At 42.4% G+C, this 23145-nt stretch overlaps 1 protein-coding gene across 9 annotated transcripts in view; it reads right to left on the bottom strand.

Moving 5' to 3' along the window:
* Positions 1 to 20826: 20826 nt before the first annotated feature.
* ERG (ETS transcription factor ERG) overlaps positions 20827 to 23145 on the bottom strand; it is a 114152-nt gene continuing 111833 nt past the window's right edge. For all 9 annotated transcript variants that reach the window (XM_081198776.1, XM_081198777.1, XM_081198774.1 and 6 more), the window contains one exon: positions 20827 to 22744. In XM_081198776.1, the coding sequence (XP_081054902.1) occupies positions 22224 to 22744 (521 nt within the window). In that variant the 3' untranslated portion in view covers positions 20827 to 22223. The remainder of the gene's footprint in view (positions 22745 to 23145) is intronic.

Below are 23145 nucleotides of genomic sequence, written 5' to 3'. Positions count from 1 at the left end.
CTGAGCTCGGCTCTGGCTGTGGAGGGCGGGGTATAAATAAAATTTATTATTATTATTATTATTATTATTATTATTATTATTATTATTATTATTATTGAATGAATAAGGATTTGAACCCAAAGTTTAGTCAACATGCAGCTAATACTACATCACCGTGGCTTGCCTTCACTAAGTGGGAATTTGCGCATTTAAAACAAACCGATGTGGATATTTTTGGATAGTTAAAGTGAGGAGTGTTGAGTTTAGATATTTCTTTATACCATACATGCTTAGTAGAAACAGGATGGGGCATTTGAAGATGATAACCTGTGAAAATTACTACAACTATTCCTGCCACATATCAGAGACATATCAGAGTGTGACCACCAGTTCCTGTGCAGTAAACGGAACAGGAAGAAGGACCGACAAACCTAATCTCCACTTGCCTTGTTGTTTCTGATGCTCAGAGTTAAGGCCCAGCAGCTCGCTTCCCCTGATGAATTAGGATCTCTCCTTCCTTTGGATTGTCAAAAGCAAACATTTGGCTGACAAAGTCAAACACCATCATTTCCTCATTAGGATGAAGAAAAATCGGTGCATTTCCCAGTTGCCCATTCCCCACTTAGAACTGCCATGCCACTGAACGGAATAACATTGTATTGCATAAAAGATAAGGAAGGAAAGCAGCTTTTATTAATTTTTAAAATCTCCAATTATTCAAAATGACAATTGACTATAAGCCAAATAAGGAGAAATGGGGGGGGGGTTGATGAGGAGTCAACTGAAGAATAGATTATGTTCATTGTTATGTGTTATGGAAGGCTTCGGCAAGATCTAACTTAGTTTTAAAGAAACATTTGAAGTAGATTGGCCATAACACTTACCATAATGAAGAATGAATATCCAGCATGGCTTTCCCTTTCCCTTTTGTTAAAAAACCCCCCTATCTCCATTTTGCTCTCACAACTTAGACTTGCATGTGTCATTTGCATCTGCCAGTATTTGTATCAATAACAAAATCTCCAGTTATATAGTAGTAGTAGTAGTAGTAGTAGTAGTAGTAGTAGTAGTACAGTGGTGCCTCGCAAGACGAAAATAATCCGTTCCGCGAGTCTCTTCGTCTAGCGGTTTTTTCGTCTTGCGAAGCAACCCTATTAGCAGCTTAGCGGATTAGCGCTATTAGCGGTTTAGCGGCTATTAAAGGCTTAGCGGCTTAGCGGCTAAAAGGCTATTAGCGGCTTAGCGGCTTAGAAAAAGGGGGGGAAGCGAAAAAAATTGCAAGACTCGCAAGACGTTTTCGTCTTGCGAAGCAAGCCCATAGGGAAATTTGTCTTGCGAAGCGCATCGAAAAATGGAAAACCCTTTCGTCTAGCGGGTTTTTCGTCTTGCGAGGCATTCGTCTTACGGGGCACCACTGTATATTAATTAAATTTGTTTACCACCCTTCAGCTGAAGATTACAGGCTGGCTAACAACGTAAAAAGAGGAGAACAAAAAATACATAATAAAAACAATCACAAACCAATAATCCCCCCTTTCACAAACGCATTTAAAAGGACATAGAATATTAATCAGCCCAAGGCCTGGTTGAAAACAAACATTTTTCTCTGATGCCTAAAGATACGTAATGAAGCTGCCAGGCAAGCCTCCCTGGGGCGCCACCACAGAAAAGGCCTGTTCTCATGTTGCAGCCCTTCAGATTTCTTGTAGAGGAGACACATTAAGAAGGGGCTGATCGCAGGGTCTTGGATAGTTCATACATATAGGGAGAGGCGGTCCTTGAGGTATTGTGGTCCTGAGCTGTTCAAGGCTTTATAGGTAAAAACCCAGCACTTTGAATTGGGCCCAGAAACTAATTGGCAACATCTTGCCCCAATGAGCAACCTGGCTGCCAAATTCTGCACCAGCTGAAGTTTCTGAACTTTCTTCAGAGGCAGCTCCACATATAACACGTTGCAATAATCTAACAGAGATCAGCAGAGCATAGGCAACAGAAGTTAGGCTATCCCTGTCCACACAGGGGCACAGCTGGGCCACTAGCTGAAGCTGATGGAAGGCACTCCATGCCACAGAGGCCACCAAGCTACATACCTACTCCTTCAGAGGGAGGGTAGCTCCATCAAGCGCAGGCAACCTTCCATCCGGTCTAGGGAAGTGGTTCCTACTAACAGTGCCTCAATCTTATCTGGACTGAGCTTCAGTTTCTTGGCTCTCATCTAGTCCATTACCAAGGCAAGACAATGGTCCAGCATATCCACACCTGCAGATGCAAAGGAGAAGCAGAGCTTTGTGTCATCAGCATACTGCTGACAACATACTCTAAAACTCTGAATAACCCCACTCAGCAGTTCCATATAGATGTTGAACAGCATAGGAGATAAAACTGAATTTTGAGAAACTCCACATTGAAGGTTCCACGGGGCTAAAAAGCACTCCCCAAGCATCAACCCCTGGAAATGGCCAAACAAACAGGACTAGAACTCAGACAGCCGCTCCAGAAGGATTTCATGGTTAATGGTATCAAAAGCTACTGAGAGGTCAAGGAGAATCAAGAGAGAGACATTTCCCCATCTCTCTCATGACAGAGGTCATCCTCATACATCATAGAATGGTCCATGTTGAACAAAGGTGGCATCTATGTGCTGTTTTATAGGACTGTGTCCTGGCTTCCAAAAAAGAAGTTCAAAAGCTGAGACCTGGCATCCTACCTTAGCTGGAGACAACCCTGGCAAGCAGGTTTCGGCAATACATCCAATGCTGTATATCAGTGAAGATGAAAAAGGAGATGTGGTATAATAGAGCTGGCGGACTAGTGAAAGGGTAAAAGAGTATTGGGAAACGATCCATAATGAAATGAATAAAAGTTTCAAAGTCCTCCCCCCCCCAAAAAAAACCCAGACAAATTCCCAGGTGCCAAAAAGGTTATTTTTTGTTAGCCCAAAAGTGGAAAACGAGCAAAGACCCAACCAAAGAAGAATGGCAACTTAAGTTGACAGAATATGCACAACTTGCAGCCTTAACATACAGAATAAGAGAACAAGAAGAGCATATGTTTAAAGATGATTGGAAAACATTTATTGAATAGAGGGGAAATAATTGTGTGCAGCTGAAAATGCTGGCAGCGTTAAATATGCAGGGATTTATGATATGTAAAATGAACCATGGAAAGAGAAGAAGGGAAGTCATTGATATCTTAAGGATGTAAAATGAGCATTTTAAATGGAAAATTTAATAACAATTATATACAAAGATAGAGCACTGGAGCACCTGATTTCAAACCACTGGATGACCTCAAACCAGCCCCTAACTTTCATTCTTACCTTCTTACAAGGTTGTTGTTGAAGTGGAATGTGTGAAGCATGTGTACCACTCTAAGCAGACTGGAGGCAAGAGGCGCTAAAAATGTAATGCATTAACAAATGCAATAAATAAATATTCATATGACAAGATAAGCTATTAGATACAATTTCTGCTTCTGCAGAGGCCTGGATAAGATCAACCAAGTTCCTTCCAGCTCTGACATCTCTACTATTCTGTCACTAAGGTCTGGCAAAACTGCATAAGTTTTGAGTTTCAAATGGCTCTAGATGAAGAACAGCTACCTTCCCAACATTTCCTTTGCTTGTTTTCTTTACATTTCCTCTAGAATCTAAAATTACCCCAGCGGGAGGGCAGTAGGGGTGGGGGGAGAAAGTAAGCGAACAAAACATTGACTTGCTCATTGAGTGCCCATCGTGTCAGCCTGCTTGTGAGTTTTGGCTGAAATCTTTGCAGGGGAGCTGGCTACTGCTGTGTGTTTGGGAGAGCACCAGCAAGACCCACAAACAGGTGTCAGCCTTCAACAATAGGCAACTGCTGTTCCTAGTCAAATATTTCTTCACTGGTACAGAGAACTGCATCGTGTGAAAACGTGCTTCCACTCAGTCCTGGTAAAAAAGGTAAAGGTAGAGAACCCCTGGATGGTTAAGACCAGTCAAACATGGCTTTTCAGGCTGAGGGAGCCAGCGTTTGTCCACAGACAGATTTCCAGGTCATGTGGCCAGCATGACTAAACCACTTCTGGTGCAATGGAACACTGTGACAGAAACCAGAGTGCACAGAAACACTGTTTTCCTTCCTGCCTACCTATTTATCTACTTGCACTGGTGTGCTTTCGAACTGCTAGGTTGGCAGGAGCTGGGACAGAGCAATGGGAGCTCACCTCATCGTGGGGATTTGAACTGTCGACCTTCTGATTGGCAAGCCCAAGAGGCTCACTGGTTTAGACCACAGCACCACCCACATCCTGGACAACTGTGTTCTGTTACATGCACACATTGATGTACAAAACCAGAAAGTTTTGAATAAATCATGCTATGAAAGAATATATATATTATCTCGGATAGCCTGCCAGCAGAGATTTATTTATTTATTTATTTATTTATTTATTTATTGCATTTTTTTATCCCTTCTTTTTTTCCATGGAGCTCAAGGTAGCCTACATGATTTCCCCTCTCCTCATTAACCCCCACAACACCACCATTAGGCTGAGAGGCAATGACAGACCCAAGGACACCCAGCGAGTTTCATGGTTGCATGGGGATTTGAACCGTGGTCTCCCAGGTCTTAGTCCTACACTTTAACCACTACACCACACTGGCACTCTCAATGAACCTAATTACTTCAAAAATACATTTCTGCTGTTGAAGAATGGCCAGAGCTCCACTGCAGAGCACACATATTGCATGCCAAAGAATCCTGGTTCAATTCTAGGTAGGAAGATGACAGTAAGTGAGGTGAACTAATGATATGAAGTAGCCTCCTATTTTCCAAGAAACTGCAAACCATGAAGATTTAATCAATGCATTTGGGGCAATTGTCTGGACACCCCTGTTTGAGGTCCCCCTCTTCCTTTTTGCTCTTGCTCCCTCCCCCCAAAAACCCTCAAATTGTTTTATGTCACAATTGTGCAGAACAACAGTGGCCCATAATGAGAAAAAGGGGGATGTAATAACTAGAAACATACAGTACATAACAAAAGAGGTTTAAATGATACATACCAAGAGGTATGCATCAAAGGATTAAGTATAATTTGAAAGAGTAGCTGGAAATGTTTTGAGCTGGAGAGATGTCTGAATTATCATGTTTTTTTGGTTGTTCTGGTGTTCCAACTCTGGTATAGTCTAGAGGTGCATTGCATTCTCACTCCTCTGCTGCTTTCCATTCTGAAAGCATACAAATATGAATTGGTTGCATTGAAGCTGTTGTTGTCACACCTTTAATCAGTGTTACTGTTGGTCTGCCTGACAGCAACACAAGAAGCAGCACAAGGGAGTTTTCAAAGGCTGATTTGATTTAGTGGTCTCACCATAACTTCTTGGATGTTGGCTCCAGGTAGCCACTGCACACCTTGGAAGCCATCCTCCTCTCTAGGACTTCTAAGGCTAGGCCTTTTTGTGTACATTGTGTCTTTTCTCCTTCCCCAATCTCCACCACTTCCAATCAGCCACATATGGTGCTTGTTTGCAAAAAATTTTTCCCAAAAGTACTAACATAGGAACACATACTAGCATTTGATCTGTATGGAACTTGTGCTGTCTTAATTAAAGCAAGATCATATGTCTGACATATGGGACACATTGATCCAGAACTGCTCACTATTCCACCTACCCTTTTAATATACTAGCTGGGTTGGATCAATGTTTTGTTGATTATCACAGTGTCTGGGCCACCAGTGAAGGGTTGCAGCTGACTGGCAGAGCCATACGTTGCCTGTTGGAAGAGCTAGGTTCAGTTCTCCATTTAGGGCTAGAAAAGAGTAGAAACCTGGAGAACCATTGTCAGTCAGTATAGACCAGGGGTAGCCAATGTGGTATCAACCAGATTTCATTGGGTTTCAGCTCCCACCAGCCCAGCCAGCATGGCCAATGGTCAGCAATGATGGGAGAGGCAGTCAAACTGTATCTGGAGGGGCAGAGGTTAGCTACCCTTGCTCTAGAATGTGCTCAAGATCCCTGTCTAGTCTATAATAGATGTAAGGTCCCCAAGCTGATGTGGAAATAGTCCATTGAATGTTATTGTGGGCATCTGTCTATCTCAAGAGACAATGGAGTGTGCCTCTGGGGGTGAAGTCAAACCACTGCATTAGTAGCACCTCCCCAGGGCACAAACCTGGGCAATGTGTCTGGAGGTCCTGGTCTGCCCAGACAACAAGACCCCACTCTCAGCCTCACTGATGTGGTCCAAAGGAACGCAGAACAACATGTTTGGCACCAGCTTGGCTATAGGAGTTGCCAGAAGGAGGCATTCAAGGCACCATCCAACCGTCTTAGGGACTCCACTCTGGATTTGTGTAGGGTTTGCTCCTTAGCCTTTTCTTCTCCTGAAGGTAGCCCGCAAGGTCAGCAGAGGTTTAGAATCAGAGTTTTCCTTCTCCTAGGCGGGATCCTGAGGATGATGAGCTCCATCTGCCCTTCACTTCCCTCTACAGCATGTGCAGAATCCACCTTCTTGACCACTGGACCCGCTACCGGTTTCATCCGCTCAATCTGCCAGAGCCTATCTTTGCATCCATGGGAAGACCCTAACTCACCAAGGGATTATGACCCACCAGTTGAAGCCGTTCCCGGGGTGTGGCCACTGTCACATGCTGACAGCTTCTAGGAGCCACAGGTAAGAGCAGAGTGTAGAGGGGGGGGGCAAAGGTGGGCAAACTATCCCAGCAAGACATGTCCCTCACCAGAGGTGCTACCTCTCTCCTTACCCCTCATATACCACATACTGAATGTAGACACTTGAAAACCACTCAAATAAATCATCTGCAACAGCAGCAGAGCACCACAAAACAAGTTGTTGTCCTGGCACTGCAGAGACAGCGACTCTGCCAGAAGTCTTATGATTAAACATCAGGATGCCAATTAGGCTTACATTTGCTGTTTTGGAGGATCAAACTGGTAGCTTTTATCCTGAACTATCAACTATAGGCAGATTGGGAAGAATTCCACTTACTAAATATTTGTACTTTGCAAATGTGCAGGGCAGACAATCCGTGGGATAAAAATACTCCTATTCTCTGATAGATGGCCAAGGCCAACACTTACAATTGGCCCATTTGGTGCTATTGTATCAACACTGCGTTGGCAATGAACCCCATGAGGTCATGTTAAAACATCCCCTCTGCTGGCAGAAAGACACAAGAACTGGCTGAACCAGCTTAAGCAGGACATTTTCTTCCAGACCATTGATCTGCTTTGCTCAGTATAGTCTACACCAGGGTAGCCAATGCAAAGCTCTTCAGAAATGTGGGAGTTTCATCATTCCTGACAACAGCCACACTGCTCACAGAAGCAGATTATTGGGAACGTATTAATCCACTGCTGAGAGAGCTACTGTGGTTGCCAATTTGCTTCTTGGTTCAAGGTTCTTGCGTTAATTCACAAAGTCCTAAACAACTTGGGCCCAAAGTGGGAGGGGGCACAGGAAGAGGGGTGGGGTGGTAGATGTGAAGAGCAGCACCTCATTTTACTTATGATTGTATTAATGAGTTCATTGCCTTCCACACATGCATCTCAAGGCAATGTACAGTAAAAACAGCAGAAATAAAATCAAATCCCACAACAGTTGAAACAAACAAAAAACAGCAGATACATTTAAAACAAAACCAAAGAAAGCCAAATTAAAGAAAAAATGTCCTTGATTGTTTCTGGAGAGTACAGATAGTGATATCTATAGGAATGATATTTCACAGAACAGGGGCAACCATACTTAAAGCCCTGCTCTGAGTTGCTGGGGAGTGGGATTCTGGTATCTTTGGCAGGGTGTATAAGGGATTATGGTCTATAAAGCTGAGATGAATCAGAATAAGTGACTATATCTTAAAACCAGGTACAGGTGTTATGGTAATCTGTGATCATTTTGAAGTGGGCTCTAATACAGGACTCCAGAATTGAGAACTAATGTTCTAATTCAAAGCACCACCTAGTGTTTAGATATTTTTAAACACACATACATTAAAAGGCCCCGATCCAGCTGAAGTTTGCCATCATGAATCCTGTACTACTCACTTGTCTGTAGGCCCCATTAAACTCAATGGGAGTTGCTTCTGAGTAGACATGCATGGAGTTGTGCTGAAAGTCTCAATGAAAGCAAAGGGGTTTGTGATAAACTTGCATCATTTGTTTGAATGAGACATTCACACCATGGATAACTTTGGCTGGATTGGGTCCATTATAATTCAGAGCTCTGTACTGTAAATAAAAATATAATTGCCCCAACCTGGCTAAAGTTGTTTATGCTCAGTGTGTTCCATTGAAAGAAATGAAAAAAATATATAAAAACTATTACAGAGTGTAAACATTATACTTTCTACAAATTACAGTGATGCTCTATATACAATACATGATAGCGCATCACTAGAGCTATTAACCTATCATGGGCTGGAGCCAGACACATCAAAGAAATGTTTCAGTTTAAAGCTTTGTAAATTTAAACAGGGAAAACAGGTAGAGAAAAACGGAACTCTACATCGCCATCTGGTGGCACAATGTTATATTGCATGTACAATGCATATAAATTGCCTTTTCTTTACCAGTCTAGCTGAGTCCCCTAGGGAGTGTCTCCTGTTGAATTATCAAATGCTTAATAGGAAATCATGGAAGCCTGCAAAGATTTAAAACCTGCAATAAAACACTTTAAAATAAGAGCTGGGAAGAGTCAGTGTTTGTGCGGTGCGGGGCAGGGGCAGACCTGCTCATAGACAAGTATATGTTTATTTTTTAAATTTTGTAGGCTTCACATTTCTTCAGGTGAGCTGCTGTTTGTATTCATATTGCATTAGTTATTCCTGCCAAAGATGGTGCGGTTGCCCACCATGAATGGCTCGAGCTGGATCAGTTTCGTTGACAGGGGGTTCATGAAATGGGAGTTAATAGTTAGAATCACAGTGTGGTGTGTCTTATCTGCTGAACAATTGTAGTAATGACAATGCTGAGAATGTGGCAAGATTTTTGAGTGACACTATGCAATTACATCACCATAGGTCCTAAGAGCCATTTTCATACCTCACAATGTCTGGTCAGTTTTATCCTAAAGTATCTCCTACTATGTTTCATTAACTGTGTCATGTTCTGATCCATGTATACGATGCACTTTTCTATGCCAATAAAGGAGATTGATTGATTGATTGAGTTATTCCTGTCTCTAATGATATGGGTATATCAGGGGATTTTTCTTCCAGGGAGATTTTTACAGAGGCTTTCCAGGAAAACCAAAGTGATTCATATGCAGTTTGATGACCCCATCACCACATCAGCAACTGATGCCTTGTGACTGGACAATACTTGGTGTTGTAGTATAAGCTATTTGGTTACAATCGGGTCACTTACTCAGGAACAGTCATCACCAGTCCAGAATCAGTTTCATGGCAGAAATTGGTGGTGCTGGGGCACGAAAGAAAGATTTGTCTTCATGAAAGAGATATGGAACAAAAAAGCCAAGGGATTTTTGCTTTCCTACATACTTTCCCTGAGGACACTGAGCCACCACAAATCCAATTGCTTCATGTGAACTTATAGGTTGTTTTAATAGAATTTGAAAGTGACTCAAGCATATGGCAAGATTGAAAATGAATGAGTAGGTGGCAACTGAAAGCCTGTTGATCCAGGTCGCGATCCTATGAAGAATTACTTGAGTGTAAGCTCCATTAAACTTAATGGGACTTACTTCTGAGTAGACAAATAGGATTCTGCTGTTAGTACTATATGTAAGTGCTTAAAGATGCTTTGAAAACTGAACAGTTTTTTTGTTTCTCTTCATTTAAAGAACTTTAAAAAATGCAGCACATTCTCAGTAGATTAATCTTGTGAATGCATAAATACTACACAGGGTTTTTTTGGGGGGGGCAAAGACGTTCGAGGCTGTAGAAAATCAGTTCTTTTCGCATAATATGTCTAAATTATATAACATAAATTATTTCCATGTCCTCTCTGTCCTGTTCTCACCTTATTATGGGGCATTTACATTTTAGGCATTTCTTTAAAAGAAGAAGAAGAATTAGGGCAAAATATGTCATTATCAAATTAGTGATTGTTGCAGGGCAGAGGAGACATATTATTGGGTACATTTCCTGCTCATGGTGAACAGTGTTACACAGCAACATATGGTTTTCAACAAATAAATTGTACTTAGCCGAACTATTTGGTTGCTTGAATTGCAGGAGCTAAAGTAAGTAAATAGGAAGGAAGCTGAAGAGACGCATAAAAATGAATTTGTTCCACACTCAAGATCTTCAGTCAGTCTTTTTCCTAGTGAATTCTAGTGCCATCTGTTGGCATAAAGTGGAATATCCATAGACAGTTTAATGCACCATATCACTGTAGGCAATGGTTTATAATATTTATAATGTACTGAGCGGAAGACTTTAGGAAGCCTTCCTCCCACCCCACAACAAAGGCATGAGAAAGATGGCTGGTTCAGAGGGACTTTCTGTCATACAAACTGAAGAAAGCAATTTAGGGGAGAAAGCACAGGCCCATTCACTGTTCATTAGAACACATTACTTGCACGCAGAAGGTCCATGATTCAACCGCCAGCTCCTTTGCTTAAAAGGATCAGGTAAAAGGTTATGGGGACGAGTTCTGCCTGAGATATGGGAGAGCTGCGACCTGTCAGGTGTGTGAACATTGGTCAAGAAGGACAGCTAATCAGACCTGGGATAAGTCAACTTCTTGTGCCTGCTGATTCCCATATCATTAATTCTGAAGGCCCTCTCTCTTCCAAACACAGAGTGGAGCCCCAATGCTTCCATATATTTGAAACCCATATTTACCCTCAGGGCGGATCTACAATAAAATTAATGAAGCTTAAGCTTAAGGGACCCTAATTCTGGAGGGGCCCAAGAAACAACTTTAGTCCATATTGCTTAAATTTTGGGGGTCTAGTAGACTCTAGAGTCTAGCACAACTCTGGTTGATTTTTTGTTGTGTATATTTCAACAATCCCCAAGTTTGACAGTAGCACAGATGTTGTAAAGGTGTGGTGATCTGTTGTAGAATAGCCCCACTGAAGAGGAGAACAGTGGTTACCCTGACCTTGTTGCTGGTTGAGAAGTGGTCCCCAAAATGGACCATTGTTTCATTGTTCACCCTAAGATTGATGTAAATAAGGCTGAGATTTATGTTTGTTTGTGTATTTTTTTGTTTGTCAAAAAAATTTTTAGTGGAAAATTAATAATTTTTTTTTGAAAAAATATATAAAATCATGAACATACAGTGGTACCTTGGTTCTCAAACGCCTTGGTACTCAAACGCTGAAAACCTGAAAGTAAGTGTTCCGGTTTTTGAACGTTTTTCGGAAGCTGAATGTCCGCTGCGGCTGTCGGCTATTGTTTCTGGGGCGCCTACACCAATCAGAAGCTACGCCTTGATTTTTGAACATTTCAGAAGTCAAACGGACTTCCAGAATGGATTAAGTTTGATGGTTTTGTTTTTGCTATTTATTTTGCGTTTTTGTTTTTGAGGCTTTTTCAGTTAATTTGTTTCTCTGACTGCGCGGAACCCAGTTCAGCTACTGATTGATTGATTGATTGATTGATTGATTGTGTGACTGCAGAAATGGATAAAAGCACCCCCATCCAAACAATGACCATCAGTGCAGGTAAGAATTTTTTTTTAAAAAATTATCATCTACAATACTCAATACTCTCTTCTTTATTTTATAGTGCAATACATTGATTATTACTTTCATTTTATGGATCAATGGTCTCATTAGAAAGTAAAATGTATGTTAAACTGCTGTTGTTTTTAAAAGTCTGGAACGGATTAATCCATTTTGCATTACTTTCTATGGGAAAGCGCGCCTTGGTTTTGGAACACTTTGGTTTTGAAACAGACTTCTGGAACGGATTAAGTTTTAGAACCAAGTAAAAGGCAAAAGATTTATATGATCTGAAGAGAAACCAGAAACTAACTGAAAGGCTGAGAGAGACAAAGACATACAGACTTTAGGTAAGATTGGGAACCATTCATGTCATACTTACAGAAACAATGTAAAGAAATGGACTCGCTAGCAGGTTTTGAGTGAACACAATCAGCAAAATAAATATATGAATTATAAGGATGATGTAAAAATGAGAAGAGTATAACGATATTACAATTTAAAGATTTTAAAAATTAAGATATGTTAAAATAAGCAGGAGAGGATAGTATAAAAGAAAAAACCAGAAGAGGAAGTTGAGGGAAGTCGCAGGGTGTGTGTGGTACTTTTGGTTATTTGATTGAAATGTTTATGATAAAAATGTAAGACTTAATAAAGATTATTTTTTTAAAAAGTTTGAGAACCAAGGTACCACTGTATTACTTAAAAATAAAAATGCAGACAACAGTAAGATGTAATTCCACATTATCTTCCCTGTCCAAATCTCTGCAAGTATCTGATGATCTCAACAGGTTTTCTGCAATTAAGGATCCCTACATTCTCTTCAATGCTGAGTAGGGAAGGGGGATGATGTTTTTATTTTCATACAAATTTATAGACTGCTGCATGGCATAAAGCAATAAAAACAGAATAAAACACCGAATTACAAGCTCTAAGAACAATAAAATACATCCAGCAAACCCTAAAACAATAAAAACATTCATAAAAACTCTAGAAACAATGAAACCGTTTCACCAAATATACAATGGATCTTCCATAAATGATTGGGTTACACCTCAGGGAAAACCTTTTAAAATAAAATGTCTTCGGTAAGCACCTAAACACTTTCTCACACTAGGTGCGTGCCTGATTTCAGCTGGTAATCAATTTCAGAGAGCTGGAGCTGTAACACTATGTTACAGGAATTTATGTAAAGGTTTATTTTTTGGGGGGTGTCCCTCCAGCAGACATCATACACACACACCCCGACTACCCAAAACAACACTATCACTCCTGCAAATGTCCCCACAAAACACTTCATCACAGTTTTTTCCTATCTCTATTCAAAGGGCTTCCGCTCCACATTACCAAATGCAATAATTCACTGATAAATGTATCTATGTACTGGCCTCACTGGGACAAGTTTAGAAAGTCATATAATATCGCTCCAGAATGGATTTGCATCATTCCAACTTTGTTCTGTTCAGGAAAGGAATGGCTACCAATGGGGGAGTCTGGGATGTGGGCAGCCATTATCCCTCAGGCCTGAGACCACGTACTCAGCAGCCTCTTGCACAAGAGATCATCACTCGCATCCTAGCAGATGGGTGTCAGACAGATAGTCATCACATGGACAATAGCAAACCATCCAAGAATGGATTAAGGACAAAGAGGTGTGATTACCTGAACAGGAAAGCCAGGAACTTGTAAGTATTTTCTTTGTATCACTTGATGGGGGTAAGGTGGAGGGCAAGAGAGAGTTGGCGGCATAACCTGATGAACTGGTTTCTGCCAGAGACCCCTCCCTGTTTGTGACATATGTATGATGTATGCATGACTGCATGATGCTTCACCAAAGATGTTTATGGGAAAAGAGAAAACTTATAAAAGAGGAAGCATCCCTTTGTTCTGGGTTTCTTCCTGCTTCTTCCATGTGGTGGGTGGTCCTGTTGCATGTGGTGGGTGGTCCTGTTGCAACAGTCCTTTAAAATAAAAATCAGGCCTACAGGCTGCTGTTTTGCTCCTATATCCCTGGCTGGTGTCTTTCTTTGGTAATCCAAGTGAGCCCAAAGATTGTCCTATAACAACTAAAAGCCCAGTCCGGTTAAGATTTTTATGTGAACCTACATACCGTATTTTTCGCCCTATAGGGCGCATCGGCCCATAGGGCGCACCTAGTTTTTTGGGGGGGAAATAAAGAAAAAAAATTATTTCCCCCCCCCCAGGCACGTGGCTGGGGCGGGGGAAGCCCAAGCTTCCCCCGACCCCAGCCCCCAGAACAGGCTGCTATCCGCAAGCCTAGGGAGCCTGGCGGGACCTGCCCCATAGGATGCACACACATTTCCCCTTCATTTTTGGAGGGGAAAAAGTGCGTCCTATAGGGCGAAAAATACGGTAGTTCACACTTTCTGAAACAATATGCAAACTCAAACACTGCTATGCTTCAAAATCTACACTTCACCAAATTTTGTGATTTGGTTCTTTAACCAAGAAATCTGTCAAGAAATGTCCATATTTGGGGGGGGGGTGCATAAAAATGAGTAGATTAGTGAAAGAAAGTACCGGTAAGTCATAAAGGAACATCAAGGAACTTTGCAAAATATACAAAGCAGGCAACATTGCCTATACAAATGCTTATACTAGGAGAAACTTGCACTTAACGGCTGACAAATTTTCACTAGGATCTTAAAAAGAAATAAAATTTGCAGACTAATGCAGTTATATGGAGAACTTAAGTCGCCCCCCATCCCCCTTCATTTTGACAGCTCGGGGGAGAATTGGGAGTCGCAGGCGGGTTTCAGCAGTGATACCGTAAGGTCGTGAATATAAGCAACACTTTAACTTTTCACAATCGGAATTTGGGGGGGAAATAGGGAAAAAATATTTGGGGCAATACAGTGCTCTAGCCTAAGTATTTTCATGAAGACATTTTAATGTTCCTCCTCTTCCTTGTTCTCATCACTGCTTGCACACTTGGAGGGGGCTGGTGAAAATACAGCAACAGTAAGAAGTAGCAGCAGCAATGCTTGCCAGGGGATGGTTCCTAGGGCTCAGTAGTGGATCCCAGTATGGCCATGACAATGCTGACTCCTGATAACAGCCCTGACCCCAAATTTAATTTGATTGGAGATTCACTCTCAAACATGATCAGCTTCAAAACGATAGTAGCAAAGTTATGAGATGCATCTTCAAAATAAATGAGACAGGCACAGTACAGTGTAGGTCAAGCAGCAATGAAAATATGTTCTGAGGGTGATAGTAGCCAAAGGTTTATTAACAACCTAAAACAAATGATGCTGCAGACAGTTTATGTGAGTCCTCCCTTTTCTTCCCCTTCATCAGCCTCAAAGCTTTTCCTCAACTCTCTTACCTTTACCCTGCAGTCCCTGTTTCTGTGTTCAGCTTGATGCATCTTCCAGCTGCCCATTCTACAAGGTCTGACAGAAGATGTCTAATGGTACGTGTTATAGGAATTCTAAGATGATGGTGATCTTGAGCTACAGGGGAGGCAATTTTCAAATGTCTATATATGAGCAAAGGGATGCGGGTGGCGCTGTGGGTAAAATCTCAGTGCCTAGGACTTGCTGATCGTAAGGTCGGTGGTTCGAATCCCCGCGGCGGGGTGAGCTCCCGTCGTTCGGTCCCAGCTCCTGCCCACCTAGCAGTTCGAAAGCACCCCTAAGTGCAAGTAGATAAATAGGTACCGCTTTATAGCGGGAAGGTAAATGGCGTTTCCGTGTGCTGCGTTGGTGCTGGCTCGCCAGAGCAGCTTCGTCACGCTGGCCACGTGACCCGGAAGTGTCTTCGGACGGCGCCGGCTCCCGGCCTCTTGAGCGAGATGAGCGCGCAACCCTAGAGTCGGTCACGACTGGCCCGTATGGGCAGGGGTACCTTTACCTTTATATATGAGCATGCACACCAATGTTTGGGGTTCCTCTTCACCCTCCCTGCTTGGGGTGAGCGGGGGACCCTGTTCCAACAGTTTAATAAAGATCATGCTTACTAGCTGCTTTGCTTCTCAATATTCTCTGGTTGGCCCCTGTTATTTTCTCCTACCGATAGAGAACCTACAAAAGGACTCTATATGGGCTCTTAGAAACTCCATATAACACATGGCTGTAGCAGCTTGCATGCTTGGCAGAGGGAGGAACCCGTTGCAAGGCTAGAGCCATGGCAGCAGAATGAAATGGAACTCTGGCCATGAATATGGCCAGGAGGAGAGGCATAAAGTTCTTTTATAGGACTCCAAAAGGGAACAATATAACAAAGCAGTCTGAAGGAGGGAGACACAAGAGGATCTTTAGAGCTCCACTTTCAAAAATGAATGTGCTGGTATATATCTCTTTTCCACAAGCCAATTACCGTATATACTCGAGTATAAGCCGACCCAAATATAAGCCGAGACACCTAATTTTAGCACAAAAAACTGGGAAAACTTATTGTCTTGGCTATAAGCCAGTTCACCACACCACTAACCTGGTGGTGGCAGCAGCGGAGGAGGAAGAACAAGCAGCCTGAAAGGACTGCTTTCGGGCTGCTTGTTCCTCCTCTGCCGCCTCTGCCACTCGCAAGATCAGGCATAGGAGCCTGAGGAGATTTCACCCCTCCCATACCCAAGAATCTCCTGACCATCTCCTGATGGTCTCTGCTGACTCTCCACAGAGAAGAGGAGGCGTGTCCTGCCTATATACTTATTCTGCCCAGCAACAGGCTCTGTGTGTGTGAGAGAGAGTCAGTCAGTCAGTGTATCGGAGAGAGTGAGAGTGTTAGAGATCCTAGAGATAAGATTGCTGCTAAGAGCAGCTGCAGACTCTCAGTGTAGCATTGATTTATGCTTAGAATATTCAGCTCTGTATATAGTTTTGTATCATAGTTGTAGTTATAGAATAAAAGGAAGATATTCTACAGAGCTGCTCTCCGAGTGGTTTATACTCTGCAAGACTCTGCAAAACTCTGCTGCGCAACGACTGTATTGTTGAGACAGTGAATCCGGTGCTCTCAGCTCTAAGCTGTGAGTCCACAGCACTGTGACCTGTTCCTGTGGGAAAAGGAGGTCTCTGGCGGTGCTACCCAGCTCGCCTAGCCCAGTCGGGGTTGAGGTGCAAGAGTCCAGTTGGTGCACTGGCTCTAGGGCGATGCTGACATCGGTTATGGGCCCAGTCGTTGTTCCAGTCGTCTGACCTGACGTTGTCCCAGGCGTCCCAGTCGTCCCAGGTTTCTGTTGCTGATTGCCGGACGGTGGAACGGACGCTGCATGCTGGACTGATTTGTGGTGCCCAGAAGCAGAGCTGTTTTGGAGCAGAGTGTTCAAGCTGCCGCTGTTGCTGTTGCTGCTGCTTGATTTATGGAGGTATGTTGCTGACTGCCAAAGGAAGAAGATAGCATCCCTGTTTGCCTGTTAATTGCGCTCTGAGTGGGAGAGAGAGTGGCTGAGGGAGTCAAGGCTTTATCTGTGTTGCACGAGGGAAGTGTCTTGCTCTAAGTAATAGCAGACATGGCCTGTGCACATTCTGGCCAGATGGCTCTGTCCTTTCCTCTCCTCACGCCTGAAAACTATGCAGTTTGGCAAGTAAAGATGAAAGCACTTTTACAGAGGGGAAAAGCTATTTCACACGATAGAAGATGACCCTCCCGATAAGGATGATGATGATTGGGCTGAGTGGCATGCTGCAGATATGAAAGCCCGAGGGACAATTATTTTGAGTGTTTCAGACCACTTGCTGGTAAACTTAGAGGGTCAAGAGACTGCACAAGCTGTTTGGCATAAGTTGAGAGATATGCATCTGAGACAGAATGCTGGTTCCAGTGTGATTTTCTTTAAGAAGCTGTGCAGGCTGCAGTTGGAGAAAGGTGGTGATTTGCCTAGCCATCTATCTCAATTAAAGCGTCTCAGACAAGACCTTGTTCAGCGAGACCTGGCTATTTCAGAGGCTGTGTTTGCAATGCTGATGATCAATAGCCTAGATGAGTCTTATGATGGAGTAGCTGCCCAGATTTCCACAATGCCTTCTGACCGGCTAACAGAAGATTATGTGTCTTGCGTGCTTCTGAATGAGTGGGATCGCAGACAGGCTGTTAGAGAAAGCCGGGAAAACTGTGCTGTTAAAAATATGCTTGAAAATGTGCCTGAGTCTTCAGCAGGGGAAAGTGAAAGTGAATCTGCTGCTGTTAAAGCTTTGAAATTGAAGCGGTGCTTTTCGTGTGGAGCACAAGGCCATTTGAGTTTCCAGTGCAAGAAGTCTTCAAAGAAGAAGGGAAACTTCAGAGGCAGAGGGGGAGGAGGAAGAAATCCCCAAGCACCTGCTACTTCAAAGGCCTTGATCTCTCGCTGTTCCAGTCAACGTGGGCAGAGTTTCTTCGTGGTCGACTCTGGCTGTTCAAACCACGTGGCCAAAGATAAGAATCTCTTTGTTCAGCTTGAGAAGCAAGAGAAAGAAATTCATCAAGCAGATGGGACAGTTCTCACAAGTATGGCTCAGGGAACTGTGTTCTTAAAGAGCCTGAATGCAACTATTAAGAATGTCCTGTATGCACCTGATATTCAGGACAATTTGTTGAGTGTTTCCCAGCTTGATCGTCAAGGGTTTAAGGTGGTGTTTGCTAAATCTCGCTGTGAAATTCTTAGAGATGGCAAGCTCATTTTGTATGCAAAATGTGTAAATGGATTGTACCAATTGCCTTTTGTTTCAGGTACAGGCACTGCAGAAGCAACTGAGAAAGAGTGTTGCAATTTATCTGTGGATAAGAATGAGAAGTTGCATGACCAATGTATTCATTTTTATCATCGTATTTATGCTCATTTGAATTTCCAGGCTGTGGCAAAAATGCCTGATATGGTTCAGGGTATGAGGTTGAAAGAATGTCCCTACCACATGAAATGTGTTTCTTGTGCTGAGAGTAAGGCAAGGCAAGCTCCCAAAGGTACAGAGTCTGGGAGAGAGGCCAAGAAACCATATGAAGTCATTCATGCAGACTTAGTGGGGCCTCTAGCGCTCTCTAGAGGCAATTCAAGGTTTTTCATGGTTCTGATAGACTCCTATTCGAAATATGTTTGGGTCTATATGCTGCAGAAAAAATCTGAAGCCTTTACCAAGTTTCGCCAGTTTTGTAAGAAATGTACATAATGAGAATGTACGTTTTCTTTTCACAGACAAGGGTGGAGAGTTTTGTTCAGAAGAATTTGAGAGTTTTCTTTCTGAACAGGGCATTGAGCATAGGACCGCCACGCCCAGATCACCCTGGCAGAATGGTTTATGTGAGAGAGTAAACCAGACCCTGCAGCAAGGAATCAGAACGCTGTTACATGATTCGGGGCTGCCCAATCCTTTTTGGGCTGAAGCTCTTTCGTTTTTCTGTCATGTGTATAACAGGAGGTACCAGTCTAGTGTAAATTGCACCCCATATGAGATGCTTCACGGAAGAAAGCCATGTGTAAAGCATTTTAAAATTTTTGGTTCGGAGGTTTGGGTGCATACCTCGCAGGGTGACAAACTGAGCAAGCGTGGAGAACATGGTGTTTTCCTAGGATATGAGAAAGGGTCTTATCGTGTTCTGATCACAGACACGAAAACCATAAGGCTGACCAGGAGTATTGATGACAATCCACAATGGGACAGAGTTGGCGTTTTTCAGTGCCATCCCATTTGTGATGATGGTGCAAAAGGGGCAAAGAAAGTTAAGAGGGAGGCAAGTGTTGTTGTTGGTGATAATACTGATACCAATGTAGTTCCAGATGATGGCACAGATTATCAGAGCTCAAAAGCCTCAGGTGAGTCTGACGCTGACTCAGACTTAGCAGCTTCATATACTTTAGCTCCCCATTCTCCTAAAGAGGAGGAAGCACCAGAACAAGAGGATCAAAGAGTTTTGCGCAGATCCGAGAGAACAACCAAGGGTGTACCACCGAAAAGGTTTTCTGAAGAGTTTGCAAAGACTGCGGTCACAAGCAACTCTGGTGGGGTTTTTAAACCTAGCATGAAGTGTGCTGAGAGTAGTAGCACAAAACGCTTTATTTATTTCCTTACCTGATATTTGAAGGAAAGCGTGTATTTGAGTTCTGAAAAATGGTTTGTTCAAATCTGCCTAATTAGAGATGTCAATTTGCATTTGAGAAGATTGTGTGTGAAAGAAATGTGTGTGAAGATTTTTCCAGAAGCTGCTTATTCAATAGTATTGTAAAAGTGTGTTATATGCCGGAAAAAAGATACCTGCCAATATGTTAACCAAGGTTGTAAGCAGAGAACAACTTTTGGAGTGTATGTGTAAATTGCAGTTATGTTAAAGATTCTTGAAATGGTCGGATGAAATGGGGGAGGATGAGGAGATTTCACCCCTCCCATACCCAAGAATCTCCTGACTATCTCCTGATGGTCTCTGCTGACTCTCCACAGAGAAGAGGAGGCGTGTCCTGCCTATATACTTATTCTGCCCAGCAACAGGCTCTGTGTGTGTGAGAGAGAGTCAGTCAGTCAGTGTATCGGAGAGAGTGAGAGTGTTAGAGATCCAGAGATAAGATTGCTGCTAAGAGCAGCTGCAGACTCTCAGTGTAGCATTGATTTATGCTTAGAATATTCAGCTCTGTATATAGTTTTGTATCATAGTTGTAGTTATAGAAAGGAAGATATTCTACAGAGCTGCTCTCCGAGTGGTTTATACTCTGCAAGACTCTGCAAAACTCTGCTGCGCAACGACTGTATTGTTGAGACAGTGAATCCGGTGCTCTCAGCTCTAAGCTGTGAGTCCACAGCACTGTGACCTGTTCCTGTGGGAAAAGGAGGTCTCTGGCGGTGCTACCCAGCTCGCCTAGCCCAGTCGGGGTTGAGGTGCAAGAGTCCAGTTGGTGCACTGGCTCTAGGGCGATGCTGACAGAGCCGCGGTTGGGAGAGGACCAGCGCAGCACAGCATCTCTCTCAACCGCAGCTCCTGTGCCTGCCCTTGCAAGAGGCGGGCGGCGGCGGCGGAGGGACGAGCGGCCCAAAAGGAGCCAATTTTCGTAAGGTCATGGATTTAAGACGCACTTTAACTTTTCACAGTCAGAATCTGGGGGGGGGGGAATTGAGGCTTATATTCAGGCCGATACGGTAATGTGCCCCCTTTTCCTTATCCTTTAGTATGTGCATGTATTTAGCTTTTCCAAGACTGCCCACATTTATAACACTTTTGAAGATAATAAAAAAGGAAATTGCATTTTGAACAAAACACAGCTGGCCCCAAAGTCACAAAAATGCAGACTACAGTGTCAATCTGAATTGCCATGCTAGGCCAAGCTTATTTTATTACATACATTCTGCTTTCTAAGTACTAGTTAAGTTCATAATGTAAACATGAAGCATACAGAGTTAAAATTCAAGGCCACAATATTTCTGATTGTCCCTTTCTGTGTCTTTGGTTGGCCGAGATCAACTCGTAGTGTATAAATGCATAAGTTATATAATTATTATATAAAAAGAAAAAAAAATAACGTTGACTTGTATATTTCATTCTGACAAACGCACAGCGTTCGCGACTCGGAAAAGAAAAACTGGCGCTGCCTAACAAAAATATCTATATGATTTCAGACTTTGGCAACTGGGGATTGTCTCTTACCTTCAACCAGTAGAAAACAAATTCCCTTTAGAAGAATGAGGTCCTAAGCGTCACTTTTAAATATCAGACAATTCCAGTTTTACATTTTTATAAAGAGATGCATACTCTGATACTACAACTTTCCCCTTCTTAGACTTAATAAAAAAATCAAGTCTTTTCTTTGATAATACTGGAAATGGCATAATAGTCAACAGAATATTTCTCAAGTCCAAACAAGTAATTCTTCATAGTTCAAACACTGTCCAGTTTTCAGTTTCCCCTATATCTACAGGAAATGTCTTCTCCTTCACTCTTATGACTCTTTCCTTCTCTTACCCCTTTCCACTTCATGTATCCGACCCAGAGGCTCTTGTGCAGGTCCAGTTCATTTTAGTAGAACTTGCACTAGAGGACTTCCTGGTGTGTTGTGCCCTTTTGTCTACAATCACACACTTGCCCTTCAGCACATTCTCAGTCCCAATATTTGGCTCAGAGCTCTTTAACACTGTCAAGGAATCGTAAAGCTTGCATTGTCTTCACAGTTTTGAAATAGCTGATCCCTCCCTCTTAATAATGGAATGTATTTAAGTTCATCCCAGCTGAAACTGCTGCACTGAGAAACAAATATTTATGACACTGTTCTGTAGGTTTGTTTTGCTTTTGGTTTTTTTAAAAAATGAAGGTAGTATCCTAGTTTGTAACAGAATTATCCTTATATTGCTGTAGTAGAATCCCAATATGCATTAGCATATCAATTGTGACGTAAAAGCTTATAAACTTTTCTGAAACCCATTTTATAGTTCGTCATTACATACTTTTCTACCTAGAACAGTATTTCATTGTTTGATGTGTAAGTTCAATGTCAACATACAATTTACATAATAGCATCTTTAAATTTCTTTAATACTCTCCTGTAATCCTTTTTTTTTAAAAAAGAAAAAGCATTTGTATATGGCATTTTTCGGTCCCAGTCAACCTTGTCATGTCTTTTAGGCACTTTTTGCTCATATCCTCCAATAAAATTCATTGTATTCCTTGGAGAAATGTCCTCTTATCATTTTGTTTCTTCCTTTAGTAGTAAGTGCCAAGGTGAGAAGGCATGTGGGTGGCCGGGAGCCTAGTGTTAGGATAGATACTTCCAGCTGGTGAATTCCAGTATGGAGTGGGTCCGGCAAAAAAGTTGGAGGAAGTGACAGGCAAAGCTGGAGCATGGGGAGCAACGAAGTTCATTTTCTGGGGATGTGCATGGTAGGAGCTCATGTAGGGCAGGTCTGATGGATATTTGTACATGGATGATTCTGGAGGATGTGGCTGGAGAGCTTGAGCAATCCCATGGAAGTCAAACTTGTAGGCGTAACGCTTACCATGGACTTTAGTCATTATATTTTTGTCGTAGTAGTAACGGAGAGCACGGCTGAGCTTGTCATAGTTCATGTTGGGTTTGCTCTTCCTCTCCCCCCACCGTCGGGCTACTTCATCAGGGTCAGTCATCTTGAACTCTCCATTTGTGCCCTCCCAGGTGATACAATTGGAATTGGAGCTATCTGACAGAAGCTCCAGCAAGAACTGCCATAGCTGTATCTGCCCACTTCCTGTGGGCAGGAGGAAAAATAGGAAAAATGAAATGAGTAATGGATGGAAAACATTTAGCTTTGTATTTTCAGCTGTGCCAGATTCTAGTGAGAAAGTATTTGAAGGACTGCTTATCTACCAAAATCAAACTGGAACATTTAATCAGGTTCTGTAGGCCATGTTATAATATACTGTTTTCTTTACTTATGAAGACCAGAGAAATCTGAACAAATTTTGCACAGTAAGATTAACACAGCCAATCACTGGATTTAATAGTATAATAATAATAATAATAATAATAATAATAATAATAATAATGGCAATAGTGTTAGGGTTGGTTAGCATCTCTTACCAGTGCAAGATACAATTAGGTTTGGTTGTTGTCATTAGCTTTTAATGATCTAAGGCACCAAGTTACTGC

The sequence above is a fragment of the Podarcis bocagei genome (assembly GCF_964188305.1).
Source record: "Podarcis bocagei genome assembly, chromosome: 6".
Taxonomy (NCBI): Eukaryota; Metazoa; Chordata; class Lepidosauria; order Squamata; family Lacertidae; genus Podarcis; species Podarcis bocagei.
Note: the sequence above shows the minus strand (reverse complement) of the source record. Positions and strands in the feature narration are given on the sequence as shown.